The 13,557-nt window shown below is 44.5% G+C and overlaps 1 protein-coding gene across 1 annotated transcript in view; it reads right to left on the minus strand.

Annotated features, from left to right (window-relative positions):
* Positions 1–12,099, minus strand: part of LOC108799448 (alpha-2-macroglobulin-like protein 1) — a 67,398-nt gene extending 55,299 nt beyond the window's left edge. The window contains exons 1-6 of the mRNA XM_018571303.1: positions 12,032–12,099; positions 9,926–10,109; positions 4,978–5,134; positions 4,283–4,335; positions 3,551–3,571; positions 2,270–2,426 (exon numbers count right to left, since the gene is read on the minus strand). Of these exons, the coding sequence (XP_018426805.1) occupies positions 2,270–2,426; positions 3,551–3,571; positions 4,283–4,335; positions 4,978–5,134; positions 9,926–10,109; positions 12,032–12,099 (640 nt within the window). The remainder of the gene's footprint in view (positions 1–2,269; positions 2,427–3,550; positions 3,572–4,282; positions 4,336–4,977; positions 5,135–9,925; positions 10,110–12,031) is intronic.
* Positions 12,100–13,557: the final 1,458 nt, after the last annotated feature.

The following is a 13,557-nucleotide window of genomic DNA, read 5'->3' on the forward strand; positions in this document are numbered from 1 at the left end:
TATCAGTGCACCCCTAATCAAAACATATTTGACTGTGCTAAATAGCGCTTCTCACTGGTCAGCACAGTTATCTGACCACGTTGACAAAATGAGTGCTTGCAATTTGCGAGCGAAATTCAAAATGCGTAGGGGAGGACTGCGCTGGACAGCAGTACGGGAGACAGATAGTGCACCCATACTGGAGGAGGGGAAGGATTGTTCGCCGAAAGGTAAGTATAGCCAGGGGGTGGCGGTTTGGGAGAGACGGGGCCAGATTTCATCAGTAATTTTGATTATTACATATTACTAGAGCTGCAACAGTTATTCGATTAAGTCGATTAAAATCGCCCGCCGTTTACGCCACTTACGCCGCTTACGCCACTTACATGCAGATGGCAGGGGCAGCAGGGTTTCATTTTTTTATTTTATTTTTTACTTTTTTATATATTTTTTTAATCTTTATATATTTTTATTTTTTTTAACTTTTTTAATTTTGTTTAAATTTGTATTTATTTACTTCTCCCCCTTAATGTTCTTCCTATCACATAGGGGATTCAAATCCCTTATGTGTTAGTTTGGAGGTGACAGGTTCTCTTTATGTAACCTGCCCACCGGCGGCTCCACATTGTACATTCAGCTCTGCTTGCCCGGATCCGGGCTATATGTACATAAAAACTACTCGCCCGGCACCCGAAACTGCATGTCCCGGGCGTCGGGCGATAGGAATTCCACACCCCTGTGATAGCAATGGAAGTAAAGGCCGTGCACTTTGCAAAGCTAATTAGTTAAAGCAGTGGCGGCTCTAGAGTTTGCGAGGCCTTAGGCAAAACTTAAACATGAGGCCCCACTTAGGCCCATAATGGAAAAAAATGCAAGCGATAAAAATGAAAGGTATGAAACGTATACATTAGGACATTCTTTAAATCCTATGAACCATGAGTAACAGGACTCTGTGGGGTCTCACCAGCCTGGTGAGACCTCCACAGAGCCCTGGTGAGACCCCTCAGAGCTCTGGTAAGACCCCTCAGAGCTTTGGTGAGACCCCACAGAGCCCTGGTGAGACCCCACAGAGCCCTGTAGGGTCTCACCAGCACCAGTGCTCTGTAGGGTCTCACCAGGGCTCTGCAGAGTCTCACCAGCACCAGGGCTCTGCAGTGCCTCACCAGGGCTATGTGGGTGTCTTACCAGCCTGGTTATACCCCACAGAGCACTGGTGAGACCCCTCAGAGCTCTGGTGAGATCCCACAGAGCCCTGGTGAGACTCCACAGAGCCCTGGTGAGACCAGGGCTCTGTAGGGTCTAACCAGCACCAGGGTTCTGTAGGGTCTCACCAGGGCTGTGCGGGGTCTCACCAGCCTGGTCAGAGCCCTGTAGAGACCCCACAGAGCCCTGGTCAAACCATGACAATGTAGGGTCTCACCAGCACTTTCGCATTTCATTAATGGTTGTGTTTCATTCTCTGGTATTTTGGCATTACTTGAGGTGAGAATCGTACCTGGACTTCTTATCTTCAAGTCAGTTACCCTAATAACACTTCAAAACTGATCCCTATTTTTATAACCTAACCCTTTACAACAGCCTCTACCACTCGTGTGTTAAAAGAGAACTATGGGGTAACGTTTATTCCTCATAGTTCTCTTCAGGGTCACGGGAGGACATATACTAACCTCCTCCCGTAACCCAAAACACAGATATACTGAGACCGCCGCCGCTGGGACGGATCCGACAATACTGTCGAGATCCACCCTGTTGGCTGATTGACAGCAGGCTCTGCCTATCTAGAGGCAGAGCCAGCTGTGCCCACCCCCTCCCTACTTCCGTTCCTCCAGTCAGTGCTTGAGGATCGGAGAGGGGAATGAGGGAAACCCTGTGGGGAGCCGTGACTGACAGTCACCGCTCTCTGCAGGGAGATGATCGGAAGTCAGTGATCGGCGGCATGTGTTCACTCACTACCCATAAAATAGAGCCGACCTGTGACCACTTCTTTGTCACAGGTCAGTTTGAATTATGGGGGTGAGTGTTTTTCACTAACCCCATAATTCTCCTTTAAGAAAAGAAGATTGTAATTTTTAAATTTTATATTTCATTGTTCCTCCATGTAACTCCATGTAGAAATATGTGGGGTTCAGAAACAATTTTTAGAAATGTATAAAGCCTGAAAAAGAATCTAAAGCATCGCCAAAACTTAAATCTTTAGTAACTCAAGTTAGCCAATAAAAGATATCCCTTAAAATCCAAACTGTCTGCAGTATTTATAATGCAAAAAGGGACCAATATTAGTTACTCTCACCATATTCAGATACAGAGAACGTTACCCTGTAGGTTTCAGGAATGTTTATTGTGTAATCCCCGAGATTAAGCTCATTTGCCAGAGGGAAGCTAAGGGAAGCAATTCCTTGATTCGGAGTGACGTCCAACCATTGTGCAATGCGATTGTTATCCGGGTCCTGGGAAAAAACAGTTAACAGCTTGAACCATTTTAGCCACTTCCACCCTGGAAGTGTTTGGCTCCTGGTATGTCATCCTATGCACAGACTGATTATCACTAGTGATGCTCAGACTGTAAACTAGCAAAGATTAGGCTGTACATGGTCACAGACAGAAAGACTGCAGAACAGATACGACTGCATAAATAAAATAAACGTGGTATTATTAGATGGGAGAAGTGGCATTACTTATATTGTGAATAAAGGCCAGGATATAAATGTAGTGTAATGCAGCTTCCTAGTTCTTAGATGTGGTGGCTGCATTTGTTTTGTCTTTTCATTTTTTTCCCCTTTATTTACACTTGGTGATCCTGCCAGTACTGCCCTTCCTGTCCGAGGGTGGCAATGCTTAGTCACTGTAGTGTGTCTATGGAGGAGCTTGTACAGTGATACAAGCTCCTGTATTTGTATCACTGTACAAGCTCCTGATTTGAACTACAAAATACCCCTTCTTATTTCCATCACATAGAAGGGAGGTGTTCTGTAGTCAACCGAGATGAAATGTGCAGGGCTGGTAACACTGCTTGAGATTCCAGTGTAGCACAGGAAGAGTGCATAGGATGTTAGACACCCAATGAATTTCTGGCACCTTTTCACTTAGCAAACGCATATAACAAATCACTTTTGTATATTTAACAGAGCAAGAGGGAGCAAATAAGAAGTTCATTGTTCGGGTTTATATAAACCTTTCAGAGTTTACCAAACTTTAGTCAACCATGCACCATTACCATGATGAACTTTCTCATGTCTAAATCGTGGCACAATCTTCTTCCTTTCTGGCTGAGTTTCTTGTGCTGATACCCATGTCTCGCACTTGAGAGATTCAGCACACTGTGAGAATATTGTCAATTTCCACTCAGCAGTTTAACTTACTATGTTCTCTCTAGTGCCTAGTAGTTTTCACAAGAGTGGTTGCTGTATATCCTCAAAAAAAAATCTCATGATGGCTCAATGCCAGTAGAGATAGAAGACAAATATGTGAACCAGAAGTGTCCCCTTATATGGATTCTATGCAGCCCTCCTTCTAAATTCCATGTACCACCATTGGTGTATATTTCATGTTACAGTGGAATGGGAGATCTTACCATTATTTCCACCAGAGGATACTGTAAAAAGAAAAACAATTTGTGACATTCAGTCAAATTCAGATCTTAATACCCAACAACATAACATAACATTGACAATTGCCCATTACAAATCTTATCTGCATAGTTAAAAGAATAAGACTCCATTCACACTTAGGCAACAGTGTTTTTTTCACGTTTGGTGGATGATTTTGTTGTGCGTCTGTTGCACGATTTGAAAGGAGAAAACATGCAGCAAAACGCTTGTGCCGCATGATTTCCAGGTGTTTTCCATTGACGTCTATGGGACAAAATGCACTGTGATCTGCCAAAAAGTATCTCATGTACTTTTTACAGCATCAGGCATTTTTCTGCTTGTGACAAAGCACTCATGAGTGAGGCCATACACATTAATGGGATTCCTTGTCTTCAGCATTTTGTTGTTCAAAGCTTTTGTTTACGTTTTTAATGTTTTTTTAATTCCCTGTATGACATTCTCTCTTCTGTTACACTTACCATAACTGAAAGAAAATGAAACAGGAAACATAAAACATTTTTTTAACAATACCTGGAATAGGTGAACCATCTTAGAGCTGGAGCACAGAAATCATAGGAGAGAGCCACCCAAACATAAAAGAGCCCAACAACTGCCAAAAATTGAAAGGAATCAGCTTTTCTCAGCAGTTCTCAGGAAATAACTAAACTAGTAACAAAAAGCAGTCCGAGAGTTTCATTATTATTTACAATATTTACCTTCTTATTCTGAGCTTGGAAATTGTTGTCCAGTGTTACAATGCGAAAATTCACTGCAAAATGTTAAATAAGCGAAGAAAAAAATTGGTCTTTTAGTATCTTTACATGTCTGCAGGAATTAATTACATTATATACAGTAACAGTATCATTTTTCAAAAAACTTTATCTCTAATTTTTAAAAAGCAAACCTAGAGCTTCAGACCAATTACTTTGTTTAGGCTGAGAATGAGATGATGACATCAGTCTTTTGCAGGCAGGAGGAAGCACTTCTTCAGTCTCCCTCCCCTCAGAGATTGACTACAAAAATGTAACTTTGCAGCAAGTCACAAAGCTGATCTTAGTCAGACATTTGCAAAAACAGCTAAGAAATGCACAGGAACCAGGACATACATGATGGTGGCATCTCTGAGACAACGTCTAGGAAGTAGATGCTGACCCTGGATAATGTCTGAATAAAGAAGGCTTCATCTTTCTGGAGATAAAAGGCAGATACATGAATTGCTACCTAGGACGAGTGATGTGATCTCTATGAGAGGTAATAAATACCTGGAAGTGTTACTCTTACACATTACTTAGCATGCATGTTCTTAACATGACAAAGTATATCTGATACTAGGTCCACTTTAATATATCCAACAATTTAATTATACTCAAACAGGATTATGTAGAGAGGCATACAGTGTTTTTCAATTTACCTGTCTGACCAGGTTTATAGTAGGGTTTATCTGTCTGGATGAATGTCACATGGGACCTTTTGTAGATTAGAACTTTCTTAGTCTTCTCCAGGTGCAAATGCTCCCCGTCCATGGAAACATGGAACAGCCAGACCTCATCCTCCACAACAGCAGGAAGCTAGCAGAAAATGATTCAGATGACAGTTGATATTGGGTAAGATCTTATATAAAGCTATAACAACTATAATATCCATAAAAGTACTTGTCACACCAAAATGGCATACACATGGGTTCCCAGTAGGAATCAACCGATTATCAGATCTAATTGGGGCCGATATTCCCAATTTTTTTTAACAACCAGTATCGGTTAAATGTACCAATACAACTGATAATAACCACTGCAAATTTCACACAGTGGAACTTGAACAGCGGGTGCCGCTGTCTGGCCGGCATCTCACGATCAGCTGATCGAAGGAGCCGGTCAGAAAATCTATGTAGGAACAGAGCTGGCAGCCATTGAGCCATTGGGTATTCTGACAGGGGCTGCAGAATACAGAAAAATAGCAGATAGCAGGGAAAGCAATAGCCAGTCTGCTATTAGCTTTTTCAGATTGCAATAGCCAATAACAGGCTGTCTTTTGCACCCGCCCACTCCCTGCTGTCAAATAGCAGAGGAGCAGACCTGAAGGAGAACTTTCTCCTTCAGGTTCATTCCTCTGCTGACTGACAGCAGGCAGTTGGGGTAGGGTGCAATAGCCAGCCTGATATTGGCTATTGCAATTTGAAACAGCCACAGGCAAATCCTGACAGATGTTCTAATCTTTTATCACACAATCCACAACAGAAAAACAGGCAGCGTAAAGCCAACATATTGACTGTGTGGGTGTTTAAACCATTATTACTTCATGTTTGTTAAAACAAAGATTTGTTTAACCTCTAAAGTAAAATGTGATGAAACACAAAACACACTTTAACTTTCAAATAACAAACACTTAAAAGTGACCTGCAGGCAGTTGTACATTAATGCACTACCTAAAGATTTCTTTATATCTGAAAACATTGTAAAATGTATTTTATTGCAGCTAGTGTAAGAATCTAAATTTGACATAGCACCAGTGGACGTGTGATGATCTCCCTCTGATCTCTGTGCAGAGACCCACTATGATGATCCTGGGCCCACACAGGGGACAGCAGAGCGCGGGATAACCAGTAGCGGTGGCGGAGAGAGGAGGATCTGCATATTCCCACACACCATCCAAGCGGTCGGGCAGCTCTATAGTAACAGCTGTCACTGGCTGGCGGCTAGCTGTGTTCACATTTCCTGCTCCTGATAGCAGAGGGGGCAAGAGCGGGAAAGGACGTCGAAACCGGCCACACGCTGTTAATGGTTCGCCGTCCGGCCATTTATTTACAACGGCTGGACGGGAAGCAGTTATTAAATATAGCAAAGGCAAGGGGACCCTGGGCGGCCAACCTTGCACCTTTGCCAATCTATATCTCCCCAATACCCGCCAGATCTCCTACTTGGAACAGGTACTGGAACGTCTCTCACTCTTTGCAGACGGGGTGTGGGTAGTAGGGGGGGACTTTAACTTTGTACTAGAACCATTGATAGACTCCTCTAAGTCTGCCTCCAGCATGTCCTACCCCGCACTTAAACGGATTCGTAAATGCCTACGAATGCACCAGCTGACAGATGCTTGGCGCCTGCTTCATCCCACTGACAGGGACTACACGTTTTTCTCTAACCCACATCAGTCCTACTCCAGAATCGACTGGTTCCTAGTCAGACACACTGACCTCCCACGTTTACAAACCGCAACTATTGGCTCTATCTCCCTCTCTGACCATGCAGCGATTTCACTGGCCATAGACTTATCCCAGTCACCACCTCCCCCCTGGACATGGCGCCTAAATGAATCACTCTTGCAAAATGACTCTATATCTCAATCGGTGCGCTCTGAACTACAATCCTATTTTTCCACCAATGCCACCCCGAATTGTACCCCCATGATTTTGTGGGAGGCACACAAAGCCTACATTAGGGGAGTTCTTATCAAACACGGATCCCGTGTTAAACGTGCTCGACAGGCCCAGATTACCGATATACTTGCCAAAATCCACGCTCTAGAGACTCTCCATAAACGCACCCTGGCAGCCGGAGCCTTGGGTGAGCTGACGGCTCTGAGGGTCCGCCTACAGTCCCTTTACTTGTTTAAAGAAAAAAATGCGCTCACTAGATGCAGAAATACTTTCTATGAATACGGAGAGAAATGTGGGAAAATTCTGTCTCGGGCTTTGCGAGCTCAACGAGAACGTTCCTTTATCTCCGAGATTCTGACTCGCAATAGTGCAAAGGTTTCCCAGACCGGAGACATAGCAGAGGCGTTTCGGCTCTATTATGAATCCCTCTATAACCTTAGGAGTGATTCTGGGGCCCAAGGAACCCGGCCTTCTATAGAGAACATTCACGAATACCTGATGGGCTCAGGGATGCCTCGACTCCCGAATGAGGCTATTCAAGCTTTGGACTCTCCCATCACCCCTGAAGAACGGGCCCTAGCTATCTCACAGACTGCTGCGGGGAAGGCGCCCGGTCCGGATGGCTTCACCCTTGCCTATTATAAACAATACCAAGATCTCCTCTCCCCCTACTTCGTTGAGGCGTTTAATGGGGTGGGTTCGGGGGGGGCTTTTCCACTAGATACCCTCAGAGCACACATTACAGTAATACCCAAGGAAGGTAAGGACCCCCTAGTATGCCCAAGTTATAGGCCTATATCCCTCTTAAATGTAGATGTCAAATTATTTACCAAGATTCTAGCGTCAAGATTAGCCCCGCTAATGCCTGCAGTGATACATCTTGACCAATCTGGCTTTGTCCCCACGAGAGAAGCCTGAGACAACACTACGAGAGTCCTGGCCGTTCTCCATACCGCTAACTCCCAGTCCCTGCCACTCATGCTGTTGTCCACAGATGCCGAAAAGGCCTTTGACAGGGTGGATTGGAGGTACATGGACTCGGTAATGCAGTATGTTGGACTTGGTAATCGCATGAGGGCATGGATCGGGGGAATATATTCCCACCCTACCACACAGGTCAAAATTAATGGTTCCCTGTCCCGGCCACTAGACATTCATAATGGCACGAGACAGGGTTGCCCCCTCTCTCCTCTACTGTTTATCTTGACCCTAGAGCCCTTCCTGTGTAGAATACGAGCCCACACTGACATCACAGGCATCTCCAAGGGGCCATCCATCTCCCAAAAGGTGGCTGCCTTTGCCGACGATCTATTATTTTTCCTGTCTAACCCTGCCATCTCTCTGCCCAATTTAATAGAAGAATTTGGCAAATATGGTAGACTTTCTAATTTTCTAATTAACTACTCTAAATCGGCAGCACTCAATGTCTCTCTCCCCGCGTCGCTGGTCGATGGTCTTCGCGAACCCTTTGCCTTCCGGTGGACCACCTCAGCGATCTCGTACCTAGGCACCAAAATCCCAAAGAACCTGTCCGAGACGTTTAACTTAAACTTTCCACCGTTACTCCTCAAGCTGAGACAGGACCTGCTCCATTGGACCTCTGGCCATTTCTCCTGGTTTGGTAGGTGTAATATTATTAAGATGAACATCATGCCCCGGATTTTATACCTCTTCCAGGCTCTACCGATCCAGATCCCCCTCGGGTACCTCAAATCTATAAATAGACTGTTTTCACAGTTCCTCTGGGCCCACAAACCCCCGAGGTTGAAATTCGCACTCCTACGTCTCTCAAAGGCGAACGGTGGTATTAGCCTACCCGACGCCTCGCTCTACTATACCGCCTGCCATCTGGCCAGAGTGGTAGACTGGTGCCAGGATGATAATCCTAAGCCCTGGCTGCAAGTAGAACAGGCAGCATCAGCTATTCCTCTACAGTGTCTTCCTTGGTGCCACGAACTCGTATCAGCGGAGATCAGATCACATCCGACAGTAGGAGCCACCTGGAAGATTTGTAGGAAAGTCTTTGATTCCCTGCATATTTCACCACACCCCTCCCCTCTCTTCCCGATACTGGGGAACCCGGGTTTCACCCCAGGACTGGAAGACGGGGCTTTTAAATCACTTAGATTGGCAAACTGTTTCAGAGCTAAACACTTTCTAAGTAATGATTCATGGCCAACTATGCTTCTGGAAAACTAAAGCTTCTGGAAAAACATCCAGCTCTCTCACTTCTTACACACGCTTCCCGAAGCCACCAACTTCTCCCGCCCGCTCACTGCCTTTGAAGCGGAATGTGATAATATAGACAATTTACGACATGCGGTATCCTACATGTATTCCCTACTGAATGCCCCCATTGCAGAGGACATCCCAGCTTACATCCGCAAGTGGGAACGAGATCTGGGGATCAGTTTTACTTCTGCTCAAATAGCGAGACTTCATTACTTCACCTTTAAATCCTCCATTCACACGAAAGTCCAGGAATCCGGATTTAAACTGCTAACTAGGTGGTACAGGACCCCACAACTCCTTCACTCGATGTACCCTTCGGTACCTGACAGGTGCCGGCGGCCATCTTGGTGATGGACGCCAGCAGAGAGAGGAGGGGACAGTCACCCGGCGGGATAAGGTATACCGCCGGGTCCCCTCCTCTCTCCTGATACTGTCAGGCGTTTGGTCCATGACCGAGCACCCGACTTTTCAGAGGGGGGTGACACCAAAATTACTGTGAGTCATTTTGGTGTCACCCCTCCAATGGTGTCACCCGGGTGCGGGCCGCAACCCCCGCACCCCCCTTGTGACGCCACTGTATCAATGTATTTAGATGTTTGACTGAAGTTCAATTTTAACACTTTGTTGGAGAGTAATAAGGAGCATCTCAAACTCTTACATATGTACTTACTACCAACTGCATTTAACCCCACACTGACCAGTTATAGAAAGCCTATCAATTTTGCAATATGGTCAATCTTAGTTTTGTACCCACCTGGAAAGAATAACAGTGTACATAATTAGGGGTGTTTATAATATCCTCAGCTACTTGATGAATGGTGTCATCTTTCTTTAGTGCCATTTTCAGTTTGATCTCCCCCTGCAGGTGGAGAATGAGAACACATGCTCTATCTTGTGATGGGTAGACCATCTGAGCTGGAACGGTCACCATATAGTATCTGCAACGGCATGACATAACCAGAAGTGTCAGAGAGTAATAGTAATGTGGTATTTTACATTTAAAAAAGTCAATAACAAAGATACATTATTTTAATTATAAAAAGAAAACATTCAATCATTATGATCATTATGAAGCAGCATATAGGATTGTAGTCTACCTTAGTTATAAATACATTGCACATAGACCTGAAGTTGTTTTTGAGATTTTGTAAACTAAACCTCCTCTGGAAATGCTAGTGGCCTATTCATCTACAGCAGGGGTAGCCAAACTGCGGCCCTCCAGCTGTGATGAAACTACAAGTCCCATTAGGCATTGCAAGTCTCTGACAGGCAAGGCCTACTGAGGCAGATGGATGAAAGTATTTGTAGTTTCCCCACAGCTGGAGGGCCGCAGTTTGGCTACCCCTGATCTACAGCTTCATGGCTCTGATTCACTGATGTGAAAAAAGCATACAGCATGTATACCAAGAACAGTTCATCGTTCAAAGCTCTGTATAACCCGTTTTTTATTAAAACTGTTTTTTCTTGGTAGAAGAGACTTTGTATGTCCATTCTACCAAAGAACTCTTTCACCTGCCTTTTGTTTGTGTACACAGACTGTGGTGCACAGTTTACTGCACAGTTGCAGTCCAATACCAGCATCCATGAGATGCCAAGAATAGGGCTGCGTGCGGGATACCGTGTTTCCCCGAAAATAAGACAGTGTCTTATTTTATTTTTTTCACGAAAAAAGACACTAGGTCTTATTTTCGGGGGATGTCTTACCTGGCTGCAGCTGTCCGCTCTGCCGTCCAGGGAGCAACAAACAGGTGGGCGGGCATGCGTAGTACCTCCAGCATGCAATCTCAATACAAATGAGCAAACTAAACGTGAGATTGTAGTCCACTACGAGAGTGAGCTTGAAGCGGTGACTACTTTACAACACACACAGGGACCATAGGGAACAAAAGTAGCCCCCCTCCAGAAGGAAGGACAGTATCAGCACCAACTCAGAGATGATTTGAGGATCTACAGACGTGTGATACACAAATAAGATACATTATTGTTAATAGTTAAGATACTTGAATGTATTTTTAAGAATTAGCGTCACTTTAATGTGTAATCTTATATAACATTCTTATCAAAATAAAGTTCCTTTTTTGTATGGATATCATCTTATGGCACCAACACATTCATGGTGGCTAAGTGGTTAATACACATCAGACTGCAGTACTAGGGTCCTTGGTTCAATTTCTACGTCTATCCACGTAGACCTTGGTGTTCTCCTTATGTTTTTCTTAGGGTTGCCGCAAAGAATTACGGTATTTCTCACACAATCCAATTACCGGTATATGCTGGTAGAAGAACTGGTTTCTGCTTATAATAAACCATAATGAGGGAAATTTATCAAAGCTAGAGCAGACAAAATCTGGAGCAGTTGTCCATGGCAACCAATCAGCTTCTCTATTTCGTTTTCAAAGCTTAACTGAACAAACTGAAGAGAGATGTTGATTGGTTGCCATGGGCAGATTCTGTTTGCTCCGGTTTTGATAAATGTCCCCAATTGTTTTTAGCAGAGTGGGGTTAAAATGATTAGAACTGCTGTGTGTATTTTTGTCCCAGTGACCCCTGTTCCCCTCAACTCTTGTCCTAGTAGGATAACTTTTTTATAGAAATCTCCCCAATGGAGTCCAAGATAAAAACCTAATAGAGGTTCTTATAATTTCCATATTAAATTTAAATCTGAAAAAAATGTTTCAGTTTGAGTTGGGCTTCAACATTTTCTGCAACAATAAAACACAAGCAATTGATGCCTGTTAGAACGAGGTGTTCACATATGCAAAGCGCATGGTACATATAGCTATATAATTATTTACGTGTAACTGCTTAAGTCAAAGGCTTGCACATAAAGAGGATAAATGTCTATTCGTTTTCCACTTACGGTTCGGAAGTTGATGCCAGAGGAGGACCAAAGATAAACAAGCAGATGGAGAACAGCAGAAGACCCATGGTGGCTCACACAACAGATTGTAAGCATTGACTTTTATAAATTTAGAGAGTAAAACAAGTCAGTCCTTTACCTCTCGCCTGGCAGGAGAGAGAGCTGGTGATCTGAGGTCTGTCAAGGGGAGTTTTTGCCAGAAAAAGTTATTTCAACATAAGTTCATGACCGTTTATCTGTTGTGCTGAGGTAGGAGAAAAGCAGCACTCCAATCATGCACAACACAGCTCTGTGTAAACACTGCTCCCTGCATAAGCTTGCACATGAATGAAACATGCATACTGAAAGGCACAAGAGAGATGTTTCACTTGGACTTTAAAAGAGAACTTTGGGGTTAAGGCTTTTCCCCATAGTTCTCCTAAGGGTCACGGGAGGACACAAACTAGCGTCCTCCCGTCACCCTAGGCTCAGCTGCTGCTCGCGGTATACTGAGACGCCGCAGCTGAAGCGGATCCCGACAATTATGCCGGGATCCGCCCAGCTGCGTGACTGACACCTGGCTCTGCCTATCTAGAGGCAGAGCCAGCTGTACCCGCCCCCTCCCCCGCCCGTTCTGCCAGTCAGCGCTGGCGGATCGGAGGGGGGAATCCGGCCCCTCCCCTGTCATGGCAGAGAGCCGTGACAGGATCGAGAGGTGAGCAAACGCCGGTATGTGTTGGCTCACCTCCCGATCTACTGAGCCGACCTGTGACAGTCTCATTGTCACAGGTCGGCTAGAACTATGAGGTGAGTGAAAAGCACTCACCTCATAGTTCTCCTTTAAGACTAGTTTAAATGTATCAATGTGTAGCACTATAGATAACCAAGCAGACATAATATGAAAGAATATGGCTCTTCAGCAACCCAATAGCTACATTGCAAATGTCCTAGACCCACTAACTTGGCGATAAATGTCCCAGGAACATTCGTCTTAGGGTGCAGTTCTTCTGGATGTTCAGAATGACGAGTGCCAGTTACTTTGCTTTATTTATTTATTTACTTAACTTATTTATATAGCACTGACAATTTACTTAGCGCTTTACATCAGTCCCTGCCCTTGGGCTGGGTTTACACCTGGGCGTTTTTCAGCGCTGATCGAAGCGCTGAAAAACACTCAGCAAGTGAAATCCCATAAATTCCTATGGGCATGGTTCCCAACTGGGCGTATTTCAGCCCGTGGAAACGCGCTGAAAAACGCCCAAGCCCTAAGATCATGTGTCAGGAATTTTTTCAGGTATTTAATATCACTCCTAGCAAGCCCCCCAAGCCTGTTGATTGAGCTGGTATTAAAGCGTAAAGTACAGTTCCTAAGAAAAAGTTTAACGTTTGTCACTTAACTGACAAGTGTGCGCTCCTCCAGTGCTGACCAATCTATGCTGTCATTCGCTGCTGTATTCACCACCGCCATTCACCACTGTTTGATTAATGCGCATGTACACAAGAGTTACGTCCTCGGCACCTGGTTTCATTCCCGGCATATTATAGAT

Source organism: Nanorana parkeri, unplaced genomic scaffold (assembly GCF_000935625.1).
Source record: "Nanorana parkeri isolate BGI_ZX_2015 unplaced genomic scaffold, ASM93562v1 scaffold1728, whole genome shotgun sequence".
NCBI classification, from domain to species: Eukaryota; Metazoa; Chordata; class Amphibia; order Anura; family Dicroglossidae; genus Nanorana; species Nanorana parkeri.